Source organism: Squalius cephalus (genome assembly GCF_949319135.1).
Source record: "Squalius cephalus genome assembly, chromosome: 23".
NCBI classification, from domain to species: Eukaryota; Metazoa; Chordata; class Actinopteri; order Cypriniformes; family Leuciscidae; genus Squalius; species Squalius cephalus.
In genome coordinates, this window is record NC_137144.1 from 18,481,047 (window position 1) to 18,505,320 (window position 24,274).

General features: G+C 37.8%; 1 protein-coding gene across 2 annotated transcripts; it reads right to left on the reverse strand.

Moving 5' to 3' along the window:
* Position 1: 1 nt before the first annotated feature.
* On the reverse strand, positions 2 to 23,192 carry far1 (fatty acyl CoA reductase 1). Of its 2 annotated transcripts, none has more exons than XM_079859183.1 (12): positions 22,852 to 23,192; positions 15,915 to 16,135; positions 12,357 to 12,532; positions 11,515 to 11,694; positions 11,125 to 11,302; positions 10,992 to 11,036; positions 10,772 to 10,899; positions 10,583 to 10,650; positions 7,250 to 7,421; positions 3,963 to 4,092; positions 3,629 to 3,756; positions 2 to 2,223 (listed from the first exon to the last, which is right to left on the reverse strand). In XM_079859183.1, exons 2-12 carry the CDS (start codon positions 16,101 to 16,103, stop codon positions 2,061 to 2,063), a joined length of 1,557 nt encoding a protein of 518 aa, XP_079715309.1. In that variant the 5' UTR covers positions 16,104 to 16,135; positions 22,852 to 23,192; the 3' UTR covers positions 2 to 2,060. The 2 variants fall into 2 exon arrangements, with proteins under 2 accessions (XP_079715309.1, XP_079715310.1); XM_079859184.1 differs by lacking the exon at positions 7,250 to 7,421 and adding an exon at positions 6,857 to 7,028 and having other exon boundaries at positions 22,852 to 22,990.
* Positions 23,193 to 24,274: the final 1,082 nt, after the last annotated feature.

Here is a 24,274-nt window from a genome sequence, read left to right on the forward strand (position 1 = left end):
ATAAGTTCATAGTTTATTCTTTATTTCTTTTGGTTTACAAACGAAAGGCACCCATTGATTTTTAACCCTCCACTGACTTTTTAATGTGGCAATTGCAATTCTCTCAATAAACATTTTAGATCATTACAGGATATTAAACAAAAACAAACAAAACAGTACATATAAATAAGGCAGACAAAATGGAAAGAAAGGGAAACAAACTACATTTGTCCAGTCAAGGCCTGACATCGACTTGATCTTACATTTTATAATGACCAATTAAGAAAATGATATTACCACCTTTATAAAATGCTGTGATCTGAGACAAAAATACCAAATGATGCCTAATTTTACCCATCACAAAGAAAACTACAAAGATAAGTTGACTACTATACATTGCAATATATTTGTCTTTATTTCACCCTATTTCGGGTAAATAAAAAATACTCTTGATGAGACCCTGCATACACAGAACTCGATTTCAAACTCACTATTCCACTCAAACTCCCACATAAAAATATGGATCCTGACAGAAGCGCTGAAATGAAGGCAACGATCATTTTTTTTATCAGTTCTTTAAACCGTTAATAGAAAAGACAGAATAGTTAATCTATAATCCACACAGTTAGTAACAAGCCATCGTTCCCTGGTATTATATTAAGATGTGCAAAGAGTTCTTGACATTAATTGTGATCCGAAGCACGAGTGACCATAAAAGCAGCCTTTACATCTCTTCTTTTCACTTGTCATTTCAGGTCATAAACAACCACTTCCTATTAATTTCAAACATGGAAAATACTTGATAGCAGACAATGTTAAATTACAGTGTTTCATCTAAATAGAAGCACAGAAATGGTTTAGAAAACATACATCCGTTAGCTCTTTCACATTACTTCAACATTCAGACAGGTCACAGAGTACATCGGGTGAAGAAAGGAAAGAAAAACACTTAATCCAGTTAAAATATGAACCGTCACCCTCTGATATGGAATCGAAGCTCTGAGGAACGTAGAGACGCTATAGACTTGCGTACAGTTTTATACGGGAGTTTTTGAAAGTCAACATATTCGGTTTCCTCAGACTGCTTTAGAGATTTATGCAAAGGATAACGTGTTTTATGTACAAAAGTCCAGTACCTGAACACTAGTAAGTTATGGCAAGAAACAATAATCGCGCTTTATTCATGAAACTCAAGCGGAACGATAGTGTAAATTGTTCGTTAGACATCAACGGTTTTACGAACCTTCGACGCAAATTCGTTCTGCTCATGTTTATTAATTAAGCTCATTCAAAAAGGCAACAGGTTTAAGCGTGTGAAAACCCAAGGCTTACGTTTGCAAGCATTTTTTTTTTTTTTAGGAAAACAGACAAGTCTGATTGATTAAAAGCGACTGATTGCTTTCACAAAAACATGAGGCCCCAACTTAAGTTCAACTAGCACAACTAAATATATTTCAAGATGACATGGTACTGACTAAGAAAAGAGTGTGAAGACAAGCATAAGGCCTGGAATCAGACGCTTAAAATGCTTATTTGGTGACACGTCAATTCCCTTTTGTCTCGAAGAGGGTGAGAGGAATTGGAAAGAAGTAAGGCAAAATAGATGAATCTAACAAAGACACAGGACACATGATGAAGATAATTTTTGAGCTGAGCTGAGACAAAGCCATCTCTCTTTTTTTCTTTCTCCTTGTGCTTCGTTGATTACAGTTAGAAAAGGGGCCATTGGCGCCAACAAGTAGGCTATGAGCAAGTATGTAAACCATAATAATCAAGCGTCGCCCACAACCTGTCTGCGTTCAGGAGGTGGAACGGGTACAGTAAGTGCTCAAACGCGCTCGAAGCAGTTGCTCTCATTATGCTGAGAGAGCTTAGACCTCGAGCCCTGAAAATTCATGCTTTCTACATAGCAGTTGAGTGCACTTGCACCCTGTGATGTTGAGGGCGCACTTGCACAGGAGGGGAGGATAGCGGATACTATGCCCGAACGCTTGACCCTCAGAGTTCAGAGTGTCGCAAAGCAGAAGTGTGTGCATAGCTGTCGGGAGAGGGAGGGGGGGTTGAATCCAGCTGGGGTGGATTCAGTATCTCATGGTGCTGGAAGCTCTGAAATAGGAGAGGAACTTGAAGCACAAGCTGACGACGAAGTACCAGATGTTTCTGGCCATCTGTGAACGGGCGATGAAGATGCGCCAGATCAATACTACCAAGATGGTGTTGAAAGTATAGCGAATGTTCCGCAGCCTAAGGGAAAAGAAAACAAATAAAAAATACAAATTGATAAAAATCATCTTTTATACATTTATCAAATATTTGAATTTCATATTAATGGCATCTCCACTTAATTTATATTTGAAATGTCGATAATTATTATTACTTCATGGCTGATATTAAATTATACTATTCTGTAGGGATGCACCGATATGAAAACTTTGGCCGATACGGATAACTGATAATTCTTTATATTTGAAAGCCGATAACCGATATATTGGCCGATAAATCTAAATCTATATTTTTTATAAATATCCATATCCCAAGCACACAATTATAATGATGTTCTCATTATAATTGTATGCAGCCTATACGACAGACTTGCGCTGCACATGTTGCACTTTCAAGCAGAAATTTCAAGCAATTCAAAAACATCCAGGCAAACAGTGCCCATCTGAAGTGTCTCAGCTGAAGGAAATAATCCATTATTTATCCGCTTTAATATATCGGTCAAATGTCCTTATCGGGCGATACCGATAACATTAAAAATGAACATATATTGGCCAATACCGATATGGTGGCCGATATATCGTGCATCCCTACCTTTTCGTCTAAATAGATTAAAGAAAACTAGGGCTGTCAAACGATTAATCGCATCCAAAATAAAAGTTTGTTTTTACATAATATATGTGTGTGTACGGTGTATAATTATTTTCTATATATAAATACACACACATGCATGTATATATTTAAGAAATATTTGCATGTATATACTGTGTATATATATTTATATTATATATAATTTATATTATATATAAATAACACATTTTTCTTAAATATATATGCATGTGTGTGTATTTATATATAGAAAATAATTATACTCCATACACACACATATATTATGTAAACACAAACTTTTATTTTGGATGCGATTAATCGCGATTAATCGTTTGACAGCCCTAAAGAAAACACTAAAAACTAAAAATAATTATATGAAAAGGTGAAATTAGGCATCAAAACATTATAACTTACAATATGAAAAATATGTATTTATTTTGAGATTTGCTAATTCCATTCAGTTTAGATTCTATTTAACAGTTTTTTAAGTGAGCATTAGGCTATGTTCAGACTGCCAGCAAAAATCAGATTTTTTTGCATATCCAGATGGGTTTTTGCAAGTCTGGACAGCAGAAAAAAAAAAAGATATGGAGGTGGTTTGAAATGTGATTCCAATGCAATTTTTACAGATGCATCTCAGTCTGGATAAACCCGTTTTTTTCATTCATTTACAATAGAGTTCAATGGGCGACAGAGACATTTGGCAATGCGACAAAACTGAGCAGCTGCATGCGACAGTGCAGCATTTACTATTTCAGTGTGACTGTTGCTCTAGATAATTAGTTATCCTCAAGGTAACCTTGAGAACTTTAATACATACTTGTTCAAGTGTTTGCGTGCCGCTGGGAGTCCTGACAACTCTTCGTTGAGAACATACTTCTTAGTGCCCATGCAGTAATTCTCCATGTATTCAGCCCAGTGTAACTGCCTGACGTCAAAGTTAAATACCTGAGCACAAAAAGAACATTCAACTCAAGAGTTCAAGCATTGATAAAAGTCAGAGATGAATTTGAATGAATATTTCATTCACAATATAGTGTACGGACACATTTGAACCGATGTAAATCATGATTCAGAGTCACAGATGAGACTTCTTTAACTGTGCTAACGGCAGGCTGTGAGTGTATTAATAGTACATATACACACACACGCACCTTCTTGTCCTCAGTTCCCATCTGGTTCATGAGCATGGTGACGTTGTCCGTGTTCCACACCCACGAGTGGCTAGTGAAGTACTCCAGCACCATCATGGCCTTGTGTAACCGAGTGATTGTCTTCATCATCCTGCGTCGCCACAGAAACAACACAAGGAGCGAGCGGGAGAAAAGGAGAGATGCATAGCTTCAGATGAGCACTGAAGTGGGCTGGATGTGGAGTTAAACCCCCAAAAGGGCATTCAATTTAATAAGAGCAAATGCTACAAAACTACAAAAGTAGTTTTAAGAAACCACAGCTTGTATATGATTTAATCTGGATGGTTTAGTGATAGCAAAATATTTAATTCCATGCAATGCTTTATTAAATAACAAAATGTAGGTTATTAGCGAAGCCCATTTCTGCCCCCAGAGTAAAAATAAAACTGGTAACTGTCAGATAAAGTTTAAAATATGAAATATTTACATATAAAGTCACAATTATAGTTGCAATTATAAGATATCAAGTCACATTGTCAGATATAGTCATAAGTATGAGAAAGAGTTGACATTTTTTACTAGGGAGAAAAAGAGGCTTCCATAAGTTAGCTTTCCCAAATAAAGAGAAAAAATAAAACAAAAACACAGAACTATGGAGACCCTAAAGGGACCTTTGCAAAAATAAAACATTAATACTTTCGCATGCGCATGAGAAACTTTTTAAGTGCTCACAACTAACTGTTCACGTGTGCACGGGAATTTTTTGTGTGGTCGTGCGTTATAATTTCTGGTTATGTATAGGCTACTACAACCCATTTCCTTTGTGTGTTACTGTCGTCTTACTATGAAGAAAATAAGAGCATGGATGTGCATGGAATTAATAGAGATCTATTTGCTCAAAATGTAACTTTCATTAGGACAGTAACTCTAATATAAAGGCCTTATGTCCTCTTTAACGCATCCTCTGTGGCGGCCGAGAAACCACGCCACGAAATGGGCTGATGGCGCAATACTGCTGTGTGCATTGTCCTATTTGCCAAATTCGAGGGTCCATAAAAAAAGATTGGTACACTGAAAAGTGCTCAAAATTTGGCTTTCAATAATGGAGTACATCTAATTTCAAGGCCTTATGTCCACTTGAACAAATTTAACTCTGTGGTGGCCGAGAAACCACACTGAAATAGGTTGATGAAGCAATAATTTATGAACCAGTACGTAAAGCATATAGGACAATGCACAAACCACACTGTGAAATAGGCTGAAATGATTGATACTGTAAAAAGTGCAAATTTGGATACTGTAAAAACGTTTGTGTGTGTACGCAAAAGTCTGCATATTATTTTTATTTTTGCAAAGGTAAAAAAAAAAAAAAAAAAAACTCCTCAATTAGTCAAAAAGAATATATGAAGACTTTCTTTGACCCATTCATCCTGCAGTTTATTAGATTCAGGTTAGATCCCACTGCAGCACTTTCGAACCACAATCCTCCGGCAAACACAACTGTGGATTCCCATTATGTTTTGGTTGAGCAAAGATCACACGGTTAAGACATTGAAGGATCTTGGAGGGCACCTGGGCGCATTTGTGTACTTGAGATTCTTGATTTTTTTTTTCTCTGTGTTTCTTTGTGTACATCTATAAACTGTACCAGATGTAGACCAAATTTGATCAGGCTTTATCTGCCAAAGCACTGTTGGAATTGTAAATGGAAATGTCCAGAAACGCCCAGTTTCCCATCAAGATCGGTTGGATAGGGGATGACTGCATGCATCGTATTAGAACAGCAACTTTTAAAAATCTCCACATACCAAACTCACCTACTCACTGCAACTTAAAATAATTTTTGCACGGATGGATCAAATATCCAACTTATGCATCCATCTTATTTTTTATGTAAAATTAGAAGTACAGATCCTTGTAATTTTAATTTAGTGGATTAAACTAGGGACTTTCAAACCTTTTAAAGCCAAGATCCCCCAAATTTTCCCCCTTTGCGAAGGACCGCCATTTTAATAGATACAAGCAGCTGTGTATTTTTTGTAATAGTTAAATTAAAAAATCTTAAAATCGCATGATTTCCAAACAGTCTTTGGAAAACAGAATTAAAAAATGAAATCGTAATATAAAATAAAAAAAGAGACATATTTCACCATTTTGTGTGTAAAATTATTTTTTATAATTTATAAATATAAATTATTTTAATTATTTAAAAAACAAATATTTACATAAATTCAAAATTTTTATAAAATTATTGAATTTTTTTTTAAATGCATGTAAAAAATATAATTATAAAATTTGTATATGGTTAAAAGTTACCTTGAAAACGTAAAAAAATAACATTTTCTTAAACCCCAGTTTGAAAACCCCCGTCTTAAACCAATTCCTAGAGCAGAGAGTTTGGTACCTGGCCCCATTGCTTATACTGAGTGCTGTTCTCTGATCAGTTTGGCGTTTTTGACAGAAAACTCTTGTGTAAACTGTCCGTATCTGATCTGAGTGGAGCACTCCGACTTGCTTGGTGAGTACAGGCGTTGTTGATCAAAACATCATTGCCAGCTTCCATGTTTCCATGTGCTACAAGAGTAGACCAAAAGGCCTCTCTTGAAGACTTAATGGCATGGCTCAGAAAAAGAAATCAAACATAATAAATAAGATAAAGATGGAATTATGGGATGGATCCATTTCCTTTTCCAAAGTAGTAACAAAAAACGTGCAGGACTCCATGCACTTTAATGCTAGCCGGCCAGCAGCGTTTGTCCGATGCCATGAAGTCGAGCAGAAGGCCAGGCTGGGCGCTTCCTTCCCAGCCCGCCGGCCGGCCATGCCACACCACGCACCCAACACCCAGTGGTGGAGGTGAGGGAGGGGAAGGAGGGAGGACAAAGAGGTGGAGAAGCGGGTACTGAAGACCTTACCGGGGCTTCTGACCCGTCAACATGAGAAACCCGTCATACAGCAGGGCAGGGAGGGTGTGACTCACTGTGGTCCAGTACTGATTGGTAAAAGGGTTGGATCGCAGGTTAACATTGGGGCGCCTGAAAGCCTGTTCTAAGGGGTTGGTCTTGAACGTCATGTTTATGCAGTACTCTGCGAAAAGGAATACAGGCATACAACATACAAGAGCATTTTAAACACAGAGCTACACACACACACGGCTAAGCACACACGTGGACGGGAAGCGTGCAGAACCCAGTCTCCGAGTGGGTTATGCATCCTTGCCCAAGACGAGGAGAACGACACGTGATGGCTAGACCGAGCGTGGAGGAGGAAGCGTGGGGGAGGAAGCGGGACGAAGCGGTCGGATTTACCTGGGCTCTCTTCCTGACATCCTGAGGAAGAGATCATATAGGAATGCTGGCGCCTTGTGGCTTACAGCAATCCAGTACTGATTGATAAGGTGATTGGTTGTGAGATTTACATTTGGCCGCCTGAAGGCCTGCTCGAGGGGGTTCCTCTTGAAAGTAGATGTAACATGGTACTCTAAGAGACAAAAACGGGTTTAACAGTAAACGGCACAGGTGCGCATGACTTGGTTCAGGGTTAAAAAGCAACACGGTCATTTAATTAGCATAGTATTTGGGATCCTTTTTAAAGTATCATCCCATCCATATATGGTATATTCATCTTAGTAAGTAGCCAGGGCTCAACAATGACGAGAGTGCTTTGCTCCAGTTAAAGGGATACCCCACTTTTTTTGGAAATAGGCTCATTTTACAACTCCCCCAGAGTTACACAGTTGAGTTTTACCGTTTTCGAATCCATTCAGCCGATCTCCGGGTCTGGCGGTACCACTTTTAGCATAGCTTAGCATAGATCATTGAATCGGACATGACCATTAGCATCTCTCTCAAAAAAATGACCAAAGAGTTTCGATATTTTCAGCTCGGTAACCAATGAGTCCAGCTGGGGACTATTTTCAGGCGCTGCGTCATATCATTACGCCTGCTGCACTCATGGTATGGCAGCAAAGTTTCTTGATTATTACGCAGGAATGAGAGTATAGTTCCTAGCCATATCAGCCTAGAAAATCGCAACTTTGCATTTTCTGTCGGTCTTAGTACACGATGTAACTACAGAAGAGTCAAGTTTTAAATAGGAAAAATATCGAAACTCTTTGGTCATTTTTTTGAGAGAGATGCTAATGGTCATGTCCGATTCAATGATCTATGCTAAGCTATGCTAAAAGTGGCACCGCCAGACCCGGAGATCGGCTGAATGGATTCGAAAACGGTAAAACTCAACTGTTTAACTCTGGGGGAGTTGTAAAATGAGCCTATTTCCAAAAAAAGTGGGGTATCCCTTTAACAGAACTGTAATTTATTTTAAATTAATCACAAAAAAAGTAAAACATATTTAAATATAAATAATCAAATTTATGTATAATAAATAATTATATATATATTATTTATATCGAATTATGTTATAACTGGTTTCGTAAGGTATTATCTTAATTCTGTCTGATAAATAAATTGAATTTTATCTTTTTTTAGTTTGGACAGTGAACATTTGGGCAGGGCAACAAAAAAAATCCGTATTGTTGAGTCCTATGGACTGCTCCAACTGCAACACAATGCTGATTATAAATAAACATTCATTTGAATATCAACTAATTAATTAGGGATGAAATGGTTCCAGTAGAAAATGTGAACAATAGGGGCTTTCGCACCGGAGGAACCTTTTCCGAGTTCCTAGAACTATTGGTGAAAGTACCCGGATGTCGGCGCGTTCGCACCGCGGGAACTAGGAACGATTTTAGTTCTAGGAACTCTTTTGGAGGAACTAATTTAGTTCCTACTTCAGAGTAGAGTCTAAACCAGCACAATAGGAACTATGAGTGACGTTAGTGTACTGATAGTTCCGTACACCGTAAAGTGAACTGATATTGGTCGAACGCATGCAAAACACCAGCACCCGCCATTTTTAAAAAAGCTATGTAAAAACACAGATTATAGTCTACATATTTACTCCAGAAACTAACTATATGAACATGGAAAACAGTGATAAATGGGCCTCTTAACCTTTACGCTGAGGAGAAAATCCAACGCAACTTTGAGGAGACCAAGCTAGACATGATCATGTATTTCTGTTCAGCTAGCAACACTGGACATCAACCACACGGCATATGCTAATACCTTTTCATATACTGTATTAACGTATTAGACAGGACTGTTAGACAGATCGTAAACTAATGAACATGGAGAATGCGAGCTCTGTTTGTTCGTTCTCAGCGCCGTCAAAATAAAAGTCACAACAACGAGCGCGACTTACATCACTTCAAAGTTCCTACTGGCGGTGCGAATGCAACAGGAAAACGTTCCAAGGGGAACCATTCGTTTTCGGGAACCACCCCCTAGTGGCTAGTTCCTAGAACTATCCGGTGTGAAAGCCCCTAATATGGTTCAGTACACTCTTGTACCATGGTTCATCTAATGTCTCTAATATCTATTTATATCTGTAAATAGATATAAATATTTTCAGTCCCACTGAATGTCAGTCACTCATCACAGCGATAGAATGAGTCAAACCTGTTTTAAGAGATCACTAGAGACAAGTTTGTTGTGATAACATTAACAACGGCATTGAAACGTGTTCCAACAAACGCTTAGTTAAAAGGGAATTGTGTCCCTCAACCTAAACGTGACACAAATCAGACACTAAGGAGTTCTCACTGAAGCCAAGTATTAAATATAGAGTTCATTTTTGAAAATCTTTGGTGTGTGTAATGCTTAATCATCATGGTATTTACTAGTTTTTATATATTCATACAAAAATAAAAACATACGGCACATGCTTGTCTAAAAAGGGTCTTTTTGAAAATAAAATTTTATAAAAACAGATTTAATTTAATTCTCAAATAATGACATTTACAGAACTGTTATACCCTTAAAATTAACTGATTAATATGGATCAAATAAAAAAAAAAGCATTTAGTAATATAATACAACAGTATAATCATAAAATATATAACATATTACATCATTTATATATTATATAATTATAGGTATTATATAACATTAATAACCTATTTATTTGCTGAAAATGTTTATGTAAAAGAAATTGATTCATGAAATATATATTACCAAACGTTTAGTTTAACTGATTTAATGTAAATACTTTATGCGTTATTACTTGAGACAGTTAAATTATATTTTAACACTGCTGGTGTCTTAAAATATAAAAAATAAAAATTGTGATTTGGCCAGTGAAAAATTATAATTACCTGATTAAAATGGGTTAAATGTATGTGTTCAGCAATAATATAATATAATGGACAAAGATTTACTTTGTTGCCACGTCACTTTTTCCATAAAGTGATGAAAGGAAAAAAACAATAATGATTACAGCACTACTACACCAATCATAATTCATCTACTAATGGTTATCATAACTAATTTCGCCCCAACCTAAAGTTAATCCCAAGTTAAATCTGTTCCCATAAAAGACAGAGCTAAACAATGAGCCAGCTTACGCCCATAATATACACGTACGCATGTTCAAACGTGACGCGGTTTTAAAGCTCATTCATTTAAAGTGACAAGTTCTTCGATTTGCAGTTGGAGAGCAAAAATTAAATGGGAAAGTGAAGCACTGAAGGCCAATGTAGAGTCATGCAGCGATTTGTTTGAAAAAGTGATTCATACCAACTTCACCCCAGTGAAAAGGATTGATCCCGCCCGTCGTGCAGTTGTACACCAACATACTTCTCGGCCTGTGATGGAGACAAACAACACTTTCAGAAAACTGGCTCCATCTATTCCATGACTTTATTTTCCAGTGATCTGTGCGTGAGGGATTTAGTGTGCCTGTTGGTGTTTGAGTGGTTGTCCGACCTGGCGTGCCTCTGGGAACCGGAATACCAGGCAGCGGCCAAAGTTGTGTTTATGACCACGTCGACTGGCACGAGGTCAGCGACAGCGTTATTTGAAGCCCTCATTGTTCGTAGAATCCCCTTTCCTGCCTGCACAACCAAAAAAAACAAAAACAGCTTTTAACATCAAGTACCAATAAACAATGAAACGAATGCAGTGAAATGCCAAAGTGGGTACTCACAGCGATGAATATCCCGCTAGGCCCATTGAAATTATCAATCCAGCCCTTTGACAGAGTGGGAAAGAAAGAGTGGTGTTCAAAATCCAGGCAGTATGTTTTAATGATGTTTGAGAATGTAAATGAGCATATTTACGGGGAACGGTTCCTTCCAGCTGGCTCCTACTATAGAGGGCCTGACGATGGCGATATTGAGGTTTCCAGACTCCTGTTGGACGAGGTGCTCCGCCAAGGCTTTAGTGAACGTGTATGTGTTAGGCCGCTCACCTAACAACTTTGGCGTTATTAAAGAGACGAGTTTGTCGTCCATCCACCTGTCAGTGTCGGACAAAGCCAGGAAGTTGAGGGAAAAAACAAAAGTTGCGTTTAGTTAATCATGCTTGTAATAGCTTCAATGTTCATTTTGTGTTACTTTGTTATTTCTGTTCTTGATTTTATTCAATCTTAAGATTTTTATTAGCAACACTTTTCTTGGTTATAAGATCGCAGGATCCACAGACAAGAAGAGTGTATTGTGAAGACTTACTCCAGTGTGTCTATGAGCTTCCTGTAATCGACAGGTGGTGGATAGACCACCTCTTCGATGAGCTCTCGGTCGCAGTGGGCGTAGGCTGTGGACACGTGGATAAACACATCCAAATGCTTCATACTGTGAGCCAAACTAACCATCTTCTGCGTGGCCAGCACATTTAACTGCATGGCATCTCTGCAGCAAAGAGGACAGAAAGAAAAAAAAACACTGAACTCCAGTAACACTGCAGAAGAATGAGGTTTTGACTAAACAGATGTGAAAATAAACCTGCAGCGATTTCTGTAAAACCACCTGACTGTTATCTAATCGTGATCATTTGCAATCACTGTAGTTTCAGTCTTTCAGCTTACTGAGTTATCCAAATAAATCAATGTTAAGCAAATATATACTGTGAATGACAAAAAAATATGCATTTTATCCTTTTACTGGGCCAGCGGTGTTACTTGAGCACTATTATTAATAAATTGTGTTTAATTATAGTGTAATATTTATTACTATTATTATTGATGTTGTTAATAATACATTTGTTATGTCATTAATAATACTTGTATTATTATTGTTAGCATGAACAATTAAAATAATAGCAATAATAAAAGTAATTAAAATGATATTTATTATTATTGTAAATGTAAATAATACATTTAATGCATCATATGCAAAAATATGCAATATTTGTGTAAATTAACGTCCAAAACGCATAAAAAGTTTTCAGTTTTTAGTTGAAAATGGTGTTGTGTAAACAGTCCCTCAGTTGCTTCCTGTGATGTCCCCGCCTAATAATAAGAAGCTTGTAGCAGTAGATTTGTGGCGTCCTGTGGGTGGAGATTACGGCTTACTTCAGAGGCTCGTTGAAGCGGATAGTGGCAGCGCAGTGAAACACTATGTTCACGCAGCCTGTGAGGGTCTCCTTGTCTTCCGTGCTCAGATCCAGATCTGGTTGCGTCAGGTCGCTGTTGACTGCCACGATCTTCTCTCCGAAATCAGGCTGCTCCTCCCGCAGTCTGTCAAAAAGCTGAAACATTTAAAAGCTCAAGATCACTTTCACCATAATCACATATACATTTCTGTCACGCACACCCTGTGAAACAATGTTATCAACATTACCTAGATATGGCCAGATGTGCTTATAATAACACTGTGTAAAAAGCAAATAATAACTGTGTATAGAGCAAATAGAGTGAGAGATAAGACTTATCAGAGCAATCTAGAGCATTCAAAGCATCCTGAGAGTCCATGCAAATCTACATGCTGACGTCACATACATAGTGCATCTGCGGCTTAGTCATTAATCCATACTATTAAACATTAAGAAGTGAGCAAAGTTTAGGAATTGACTTCAACTACATTAAGAGAAATCAGAAGCTGAAAACTCCTTAAGAAATCTTTTTTGGACTTCTTATGCAGCTGGGAAAACTACCCTCATCAGACTTTTGAGGAACATTTTAAATATTTAAATATTTAGCTTAAAATGTCCACAACAGAACACTAGTTTTCTATATATTGCGATTATTGAGGTCAATATTGCGATATAACAAACAAATGGTTTCATGAGTCAATGAGTTCTTGGTTCTCAAGAAAAATGTACACACAGATTAGTAATAATGCTGAAATGTGTATTTAGCAACAACTAAATGCACAGCGTTTTACAAAATGAAATAATGACATCTTTGCATTACTGCAAACTTGTTATCGTCTCAATAGTGCAATAGTATAAAATAAATAGAACAATGAATAAGAACAAGTATGCTCATGAAAATAAGATATTTGGAACATTGTCCAGACACACAGGGACATTTAAGCAGGATGTGTATTGTGATTGTCAAAACATTTAAGTTTAGTGACAACATGTTACATTGTTTACATGGTACAATGACTGGTAGGCTACTGTTTTTATTATTGCGATTATTTACGATTTCAATTCAGATCTTGTGATTTGATTCCGATCTTGATTCAATATCGATTCATTCGGATAAATATTAGCTACAGTAGATACATGTTCATTTTTCTCAAGAAAAAGAAAATCTCAACTAATGCTGTAAACATACAGAGAGCCCTGTCAGCTGGTATTATTATTAAAGGTTAAAAATAACAACTCAAATTAAATATAATGTGTTTTTTTACAAGGCTATAATAACAACGTTACAATATGTTAAAGGTGCATTGCGCAAGTCTCTTGAGTTTTTGCAGAACTATGCCCCCTCTGGCGGCAAGCGAAACTGCAACCAGAGGTGTGCACGCTCACGGACAAAAGTTTTCTTTTTTTTTATCTTATGTGGAGTTTGCGTTGGTGTTTGAAATGAACTACAAGCCGGTCTCTTAGAATCCATCTTCTACGGAGAATGGCGGCGAATACACAAACCTGCCAGACATAGTCAGGTGAGCGTGCCGTGAACGCGCATGACGTCACGCCCAGTCTCAAATTCCGACCCGAATTCCTCTTATTTATTTTACTGTACAGGATTATAGAGGCAATCGCAGTGATCAGAGAAGGGCTCATTCAGCCCATCAGGCAATTGTTTTAAGCATGTATGGGTTAGAAAACGGGTATTTTTAACATGAAAAGTTGCGCAATGCACCTTTAATGATATAAGTAAAAATAAAATAAATATTTAATATAGTGCACATATTTAGCAAAATACTAGATAGAAAAATTTGTCCAGCCAACTAACGTGCTATCAAATGGCTTTCCTGAGGTAAATGTAACGTTATGACATTGTTCTCCAGCTGTTTTATTGACCTCTTTCTGCGGTTGAAAAACACTGATTGATCGATATTATGTATGAGGCATAAACATTTCGATAAGTTGTACTGTATCTTTCAACACGTTCATTCGTGTTTATTTACTATTAACTAGAAAAGAGTAAGAGACGTTCGGTTCACGACCACGATCTGTCACGTCACATTTACAAGCGTCAAAACGCTATTGTTTGAATTTCGTAATAAAATTTACAGAATCTGAGAGGTGAGAATTTGTTTCATATCAAAAGTAACCTGCTCTGTCTAGTCTATCGGTGTCAGTGTTGCGATTTTTCTCTGCTTGAGAAATGGACGTGTGTGTGAAAATTGTCAATTGCGTTGAGGCCCCGTCCACACTACTGCGTTTTCGTTTAAAAACGGAGAATTAAAACGAATACGATCTCCGTCCACACCAGCGTTTTAGCTGCGTATTAGAATTGATCTCCGTCCGCATTAAAACGACTGAAAACGCGGATCAAGTGACCATTCACCAACACTGGGCATGCGCGTGCCGGTGTAAACCTAGAGACTTTCAAACATAGACTGTAAAAAATGCTTTCAAACATCAAAATGTCATTTATTAATATGTATTTGTGTCAAAATGATATATAAACATATTTTCCTATTCTATTTTGCCTGGAAACGCTTCCAACACACTTGCGTGTCGCATGAAAAATAGGCGTCGGTTCTATTTCTAGCATGCACACGCGTTTACCGCGCGAGCCGCGCCTGAGACGCGGCAGTTTCTTACTGTAAGAAACTGTTCCAGCAGGTGAAGTTTACTGGTACTGAATATTACCTGTGTATACTCCATGACCGATGACACCCAATCATAGAGCCGAGCGTGAGCCTCTGCGTCATCGTTTGTAAAGTCCTCCGTTTTGACCCGTCCACACTAAAACGAAAAACGGGTCGGCAGCGTTTCTAAACTTCTCCATTTTGGGTCTCCGTTTTTGTCGCTTTAGTGTGGACGGGAGGTGCAAACGTAGCAAAAGGTCTCCGTTTTTAAACGAAAACGCAGTAGTGTGGACGGGGCCTGAGTCTCACGCTGAATGAGATCAAAATATCGTCATATAATCGCATAGGCTTGACATCGCGATTGCGATATGATTATTCGTTCAGTAGGCCTACTAATCTATACTAATAAACATGCATAATATACACTAATAAAAATGACAAAAAAGTATAAAAATTCAAAATATTAATAAACACTATAATATATAAATAATACTAAAATAACACAGAAAATAATCATGTTGTCATTCCTCTAGTTTTATTTGTCTCTGATGTAAACCTAAACTTAGAGTTATGTTCAATTCATTATCTTGAACAATTTGCTTGCATGCATCATTACATAAATATTTTAACTAAAAATAAGAGCAGTAGAATTGTAATAGATTTAACAAGTTCTAATCATATTTTGCTTTTTGAATTAAAACTTTTGATTCCAAATGGCTAAAATGACTGCATAGTTGAAATAATTGTTCACTTGATAAAAAAGAAAAAGAAAAATCAGTTCAAGAGCTGACTTATTTTCTACATCATCTCGTTTTATGCCAAATGTATAACTGAACACAGTCAAATTTAAATAAATAAATACCCGAATTGAGAAACCAAACCAAGGTCCCCAACAATCTTCCAGGCCTGCACTTACTCACCTTGCAGTTGATCATGTCAGAGATACGGGTATGGGGTGCCTGTCCTGCTTTGGGCCGGACAAGCACATAAGCAGCTTTGACACCGGGACAGGAGCGTAGCAGCTTCTCCAGAAGTACTTTCCCCATAAAGCCTGTAGCCCCTGTGATGAGAACATTTTTCCCCTCGTAGTACTCTGGAATGGTGACCATCTTGAGTGCACCTTCCCTCCTCTGTTACACCCCTGAAAAAGACCAACAGAAACATTGCCACATGGTATCACACTGCAAATATGCACACATTTCACAAGGGATCTCACCCAAATAGAGAACTGTAAAGAAGCTCTTGCTTTATCAAATGTTACCCTATGTTGCTTCTACAAATCGTGCAGTTTCGTTAGTCTGCGGTAAATATTTCATTGAGTTCACTTCCTTCCTTTCCTGCCAAGATCTCAGTCCACAATTACTGCATGGCACTAAAGGCTGAACCGCCTGAGACTTTTGAAAAAAATCTGTGATGCCTACTTAAGAGGCGGTGTTGTATTACTATTCAGGAGCGCAGCTGGGTCAATAAAAGAGCTCCTAAATGGCCTTTAGGTGCATCGAATGAAAATGTTTCACATTTCATCATTTGATTGGACAAATTGAATGCCGTAGTATATCACAACAAAATACACAAGTTTATTATTCTTATCTATTCTTATCTCTTGTCCACTGATAACAAGCTAATACAGCAGCTCATCCACAGCAGATACTGGGTTAATATGTAATCAAATATCAGTGAAGAATTTTCTACTTCAGATTTCTTCTTGCCCAGTCAAAGTATTCACGAACACTAAAGATATGTTTTTATTCAACAAGGATGCTTTAAACTTATCAAAAGTTACATTAAAGACATATATATATACAATACTTTTTAAAATACATTTCCAAGCATATAATTTAGTAATTACATTAAAAACCTCCAAGACAGCCCTAATAAACATTGGAAAATGAAGGCATAGATGATTAGATAGTACTGCAGACTAGATCATTTAACTGACAAGTTTAAAAAGTTGGCAAGCCTAAAAACAGTATGTGGGTCAAATGTAAATGACCCAAAAAATATAGGATGCTATCTAATCTCACTCAGTGTTTGATCAGAACAATTTTAAGGCTCACTTTAACACACCGTAAAAAAGTGTTTCACCTTAAAATTTTACGTTTAGTCAACTTGAAAAGTGAAGTTGCATTAAGTGACAGCTTGGATATTTGAGTTGACTAAACTTAATTTTAAAGCAGAATGAACATTTAGTTTATTAACTCTTTCCCCGCCATTGACGGAAATTTCCGGCTTTCTGTGTTTTCACTATAATACGGTAATCTTCTGAAAGAGTACTGAATCTCCTGATCAAAACACAGACAAATAAGAAGCAGAAACAAGCGATATCATATGCATATGTAATATAATGCGATCATCAACATTAAACAGCATATAAATCAAAACTGCCTAATGTTACTGAATGAAATGTTGACGCAGGACTAGGTACAGGACTGTGAAGCTTTGGGGGCGTTGATGGACTCGATCTACTCCATCTATGTTTTGATCATTATTCTGTATCCAATCCGAATGTAGTCTTTGACAAAAACATGTTTTCTCAGCTTTTTGCTAAAAATGTTCGAGTATTCGATAAAAAAGCAATAGACTACAACGTTGTTTTTTTTGTTTAAAAGCAGTGGGTCTGTTCTTTCTTTTGACATATTGAATATTCAGATATTCAAACAACAGATTTTTAAACTTCTGTGAAAAAATGCTGCCAGTGGCTGGCAACTTTTGTCAAAAACGCTGGCGGGGAAATTTTTTTTTTTTTTTTTGAGTGCATAACACACGGTGGTTTGACCCAATATATGTTGTTTCAATCTCAGCCTAGCACTTTTTTCCTGATGCGTCCAGCCACATCATACGATCCTTTCCGTAAACAGGCCACTCAGTGTAAAAACTTCCCGCTGACCATGTGCTGTTTTGTTTCCTGCATAACACTGGTGCCAAGTTCCACAGCTGCATGGACCCCAGAGTCTGACACTATGGCAGCAAATCCTGGGTTCTTTCCAGACTTGCAGGGTATAATCTGCATCAAAAAGTCTCTTAAAATAATTTAGTGAAGTGCATGGGTTATTTTGACGCACTTGCCTTAAGGGCAAGCAGCCAATCAAGAACTAATAAATGCTGGTTTAATTGTGGGGGTCAGGTGGATTATTCCAGAAGGCGAGACAAGACATTGTGCAGTGTGCTTTCGTTCCAAGAGCCACTCAGCACTTCTCTGACTAAGGACCGAAAGCTGCCTCTGCATTGACACTGGCATTAAACAGCGTCCAACTGTCAGGGAGCAAAGCTTAAAGAAAGTTCAGGGACTGTGGGCAAAAGAAATCAGTCCCTATAGAGAGGTTGGCATTTTCTAACCCTGAAAGCTGATCTCTCACTAGGCTTGCAGCGGTAGTCGTTGATACCTATGTTACATGGTGTTCAGCCGTAAACCGATTACATTACTTGCCCACTACAGTCGTTTTGCTTTTTTTATAGAAATTATATTACTGAGAGCGGACTGCTCTGCTATAGAGTTGTCAAAAGTACTGAAATTTTAAAAATGTGATGATACCAGCATTTCCCTCTAGCATTGTTGAACAGATTCTTAAACACCTCTGATTGGTCATTGTGTTGACGCGCTCAACATATTTGTCTCTGTTTGGCCATTGTGTTGAACAACTCTGAGCTGAGTTTCAGCTCAACATATCTGTGATTGGCTACAATGGTATATATTAGGGATCCACTAATAGATGCCTGCTTTTAAAGGGTTAGTTCACCCAAAAATGAAAATTCTGTCAGTAATTACTCACCCTCATGTTGTTCCAACCGCGTAAGACCTTCGTTCATCTTCGGAACACAAATTAAGATATTTTTGATGAAATCTGAGCTATGTCTCACTCCTCCATAGGCTGCTATGTGACCGAAACTTGCTGGCCCAGAAAAGTCATCAAAGAGATCGTTAATATAGTCCAAGTGACTCCAGTGGCTCAATCTTAAGTATATCAAGCGACGAGAATACTTTTTGTGCGCAAAAACAAACAAAAATAACGACTTTATTCCACTTTTCATTTCCTTCTCTCTGGGCCTCTAGTTGGTTCGCGTAGTCTTTTAGCGCAGCGCGTCTGTGTTCACGTCACCACGTAGGCTCACTATTGGCCGACGCCGGTCATGTGTGTGATGCGTGATGACGTGCAACACAGACACGCAGCGCAAAAACACTACGAGGCCCAGAGAGAAGGAAATGAAAAGTGGAATAAAGTCGTTATTTTTGTTTGTTTTTGCGCACAAAAAGTATTCTCGTCGCTTGATATACTTAAGATTGAGCCACTGGAGTCACTTGGACTATATTAACGATCTCTTTAATAACTTTTCTGGGCCAGCAAATTTCGGTCACATAGCAGCCTATGGAGGAGTGAGACATAGCTCTGATTTCATCAAAAATATCTTAATTTGTGTTCCGAAGATGAACGAAGGTCTTACGCGGTTGGAACAACATGAGGGTGAGTAATTACTGACAGAATTTTCATTTTTGGGTGAACTAACCCTTTAAACGCAACTGTGTGTATTGTAATCGCTCGGTGAAGAGCGTCAAAGATGTCGTTGATCATTGTAGCCAATCACAGACATGTTGAGCACGTCAACACAATGGCTAAGCAGAAGTGTTTAAAGGGATAGTTCACCCAAAAATGAAAATTAGCCCATGATTTACTCACCCTCAAGCCATCCTAGGACATTCTTCTTTCAGACGAATACAATCGGAGTTTTATTAAAAAATGTCCTAGCTCTTCCAAGCTTGATAATGGGAGTGAATGGCTGTATGTCTTTGGAAGTCCATTAAAGCGCATCTATTCATGATTAAAGTGCTTCACGTGTCTCCGGTGGTTAATAAGGCCTTCTGAAGTGAAATGATGCGTTTGTGTAAGAAAAATATCCATATTTAAAACTTTATCAACTAAAATAACTAGCTTCCAGCAGACGGCTGTACGCACCAATTTACGCCAAAAGAGTAACCCTTGAACTTAAGCACAACGTAATGACGGCAATTGACGCTTCTTGCGGTTCAAACAAACAGGACTGGGCAGTCGCGATCGTCATTTTTCTTACACGAACGCATCGCTTCACTTCAGAAGGCCTTTATTAACCCCCGGAGATGCGTGGAGCACTTTAATCATGAATAAATTCGCTTTGATGGACTACCAAAGACAAACAGCCATTCACTCCCATTATCAAGCTTGAAAGAGCCAGGACTTTTTATATAACTCCGATTGTATGCGTCTGAAAGACGAATGTCATATACCCCTAGGATGGCTTCAGAGTGAGTAAATCATGGGCTAATTTTCATTTTTGGGTGAACTATCCCTTTAAGTATCTGTTCAACAGTGCTCAAAATGCTTGAGGGAAATGCTGGTATAGTCACATTTTTAAATTTCAGTACATGTCAGTACTTTTTGACAACTCTACTCTGCTCCATAAAGCACGAGCTGCAGAGTCACAGCACAGTCAGATTTCACTCATCACATGACGATAAGGAGAGATAACTGACAGGATGATAGAGGAGGATTTGGTGCGCAACAGATCCTGAGCGTCGAGCAATTTAATCTTGTAAAATGTGTGGTCAGTAGTAGTACTGCCACTTCCTTTACACAGAATATGCTTGATCATGAATTGAAAAGCAAAAGTGAAAAGCAAGCGTGCATTCAAAAGAGACCTAAAAGAGTAGGCTATATTGTCAGAAGTTTATATACCGTTGTGAAAATTTCCTTATCGTGACATCCCTATCGCTCACCCGAGAAAGAATGCAAATCTCACCAACATTTTCCGAATTCTATATGGGAACACCTGACATGATCATGTCACTTTCATGTACACCAGATGCAAATTGATCCTAGATCCCACATCCTCAGTTTGAATAATTAATGTCACATGGGCACCTGAGGAACTGAACTACTGTAACAAGTTAGAGGTAAACAAATACCATCAACAGAATGAATGTGGTCAATAGTGCTTTAGCATAAAAGCTTTCCATTAAGAGCCTAACTAAAAGTACTCAAAGCTAATGGGATCGAATATCGTGTGTATAGCAAAACATTACACCAACAGACCTCAGTACAGAAGTACAGATTCAAAGATACAGTGACAGTAAATAAATTGGTGTTGTCACAAGACTGCACTGCCATTGCATCTTGTGATCCTTATTAAAACATCACAGTGGGGATGTTCATCCACACGAAACAGCATTACTAAAATATGCAATGAACTATTTTAAAAATAGAAAAATCAGGGATACAGACAGAAATTGTTCAAATAAGCCCTGCCATCCAAATCAAAACAAATCTTTTAAGTGAACAAATCACTCATTAACTTCCAAGAACTCATATTTTCCTCTCTGTTTTGAAGCGCATGACTGCTTTCTCTATCTTTAAAACTATGGAACAAGAAATTAACAATTGAGTATGGGAATGAGCTGTTCATTGGTTGGACTTGTTGAATGAATACACCTTTACTGAACAAGTCAGCGTTTTGAGTCTGACTCAGAGTGACTGGCTGCATCCGAAAACTCATACTTCCCTACTATATAGTAAGCGAAAACAGTATGTGACAAAAGTAGTAGGCTATATCGGAATAAAACAGTAGGCAAAAAGTACCCAGATGACTTACTTCCAGTGAGATTTTGAGGCAACGGTAGATGATTTGTGAATGGCAATGTAAGCAAACGCAACTGATGCTAGTAGATCAAATGATAAGGACAATGTGGTGAATGTAGTCCGTCCAGATTACATTCATACTACAGTAGTCAACATTTGAAGTGGATCAAAAAAGTTCATCAAAGTTGTCCAAAGACAAGAACGGTTATCGTTCATAATTCATGTATAACTTTGATGAAAGGTTTTGATCCACTTCAAATGTTAACTACTATATAGAACATACTGGAAAAGGTAGGCTATAATTTAAGTCATTCAGTTTACCACGAGAGTCAATGTACATCACATCAAAAATAGGCAGAAGAATTACATGTAGAGTTAATAAAGTGGATGGAAATTATGCTCTTTTTGGAGTCGCTTAGTAGTTTAGCAAATATGCAGGATATAATAAAGGATTTGTTTTGTAACTGAACGAATGTAATGTTTTAACAAATCAGTTGAGTAAATGACTCAATGACTCGCTCAAAAGCAAAAAGGCAGACACTTTTGTCGCCACCTACAGGCATAACGCCGTAACGTGCAGAAAGATTGAATGCACGAATCAGCTGAACAAGTCGTTTGGAGAGCAAAAGATTCGAATCACTGGGATGAATCACGTTATCACAATCATCACCACTGCCGCGTTGAGCGCGAGAAAAAAATGACACATGCGTCACATTTAATAAGAAGCTCAGGCTCCCCCTAAAAAGTAACATTTTAACCTCACCGGTCGCACAAATTGTAGCGTTTCCTTATTTAAGCTTGAGGTGTTTTGAAAGCATATGGGGAGATGACAATCACTATAGGCCTAATTGCAGACAATTAATAGGGGAATCCAATAAATACATATTTAATAACTGTACATTATTAATAAAGAATACACACTGCAATAAAAGTCTTTCAACAGACATTCCCATATTTTTTAATATACCCACGAACTCTTTAAGCGAAGAAAAAAAAACTATTTATGGTCACCGATTTGAAAAGGAAACAAAATGTTATTTCTCAATCAAATCTGCGCATTTAAACCAAATACAGCTTAAGCATTACTTTCCAGCTGTGAGGATTTTCAACACACCGGCGCGGCGCTAAAAACCCCGCATGCGAAAGTGTGCTAACGGCTAGCATTCACTCTCTAAAAACGCGCAAACTCAATTTTGCGCTTAGAAAAAACAAGGCAACAAAGGATTCAATCGTGAAAAACACGAGCGCTTACCTGTGATGTTTAATAGATTTCCCCCGCACTATTTTTGCGCGTTGATCCGAGGGCTCTGGTGCTCTATCCAGCAGTGATGGGAAACGCAGTGATGTAGCTTAGCTTCGCTGAGAGAGGAACTGTGATGATGGGTTGCCAGATTATGATGCGTTTCAGAAGAGAACCGACGTCATAACCCACCACGCGCGAGGAATAACGTCCATTCGTGATGATTCTATGTGCAAAAAGATTTGTATCATTATTAATATTTGGTGTATATTCGCTGGTGAGAGTTTGACTGGTTCTGGGAAGGACCCTAGGAGTTGGCTTGTAGGATATGTTCCATAATCCCTTCAGGGAGCATAGTGCTTCTCTAATGTTACTGTAAAATCCTAAAAAGGCGTATATAATCCTTAAACATGGCCACGCCTGACAACCTGAATATGACAGTTTACAGGCTATAGCCTACATATTACCCACAATGCAACTAACTAAACGTAGTCTGCAATATTTGCAAACGCACGTCAAAAAACACTTCCCTAAAAATAAGTAAAACGATTCTGATTGATAATTTTCTTGTAAGTTTGAACCATGCGACTTAAGAACAAAATGAATCATTATCATTCAGTGTAACTTAAGCTTTTCAGTAACTTACATAGAATCCAGTGAGCAAATCAAGATACTGGCAAATACTGGGTTGGAAGGGTTGTGAGTTCTCATCAGGAGCCTCTATAAAACAAGGAATTTCAGGTTTTTCTGGCTTCTCTTAACTGCTGTCCTGTGGTTTATTGTGGTTGCCAGGTAACATGGCTCAAACGATTCCCCTTAGATATCACTGAACAAAAGATCATTATATTTTACTTCGAAAACTGTTGGCTGTTTGGTTCGAACAGCATACGTATTCTTGTCTTTCTCTCTCCCTGTAGCTTCGTTTTGGGGTGATTTGTGGCCATGTTTGACTAGACTGAACCTGACAAGTCAATTTGTTTAAGATAATTTTTGCAAGATGAATTACTTAACAGTCTTTAGTGTTTGTTCTCTGCACACAAAAGCACAAATATGTGTTGGCAATTTTAGAACAGGACCCCCGCCCTTGTTTGGTCCGGTGTCGTCGGTGCCAGTGGTGAGCTTCCTACCATCATCTTGCAAGTTGCAACAATTGTCTTTTGTGTCAAGAAGAGCTTCCCTACTGTTTACTAGATCTCTGGTTTGTGTAAATTCTCTGACACATGCAAGACAAAGTGAATTGGCATTGCTGTCTGCATCTAAGACATGAACTTACAATTCTTTAATTTCATGCAAGAAATTGCACTAAATGTGGCAGTTATCAGAATGACTGAAAATAATAACATAGTGTAGTTCTAGTTCATGGTAAGTGTGCAGTATTAATCAGCAGACATACACATTAAACTCAGAATACAACAAATAATGTCCATTTCCCTTA

What these genes read in the sequence shown, in the direction of transcription:
- far1 (XM_079859183.1), bottom strand. Translation starts at nt 16,103, where the DNA reads ATGGTCACCATTCCAGAGTACTACGAGGGGAAAAATGTTCTCATCACA. An exon ending in CGCTTCAACGAGCCTCTGAA is followed by an intron (nt 11,695 to 12,356) that starts GTAAGCCGTAAT and finishes TCTTTGCTGCAG; the next exon opens with AGATGCCATGCAGTTAAATG. An exon ending in ATGTCAGGAAGAGAGCCCAG is followed by an intron (nt 4,093 to 7,249) that starts GTAAATCCGACC and finishes GTGGCGACGCAG; the next exon opens with GATGATGAAGACAATCACTC.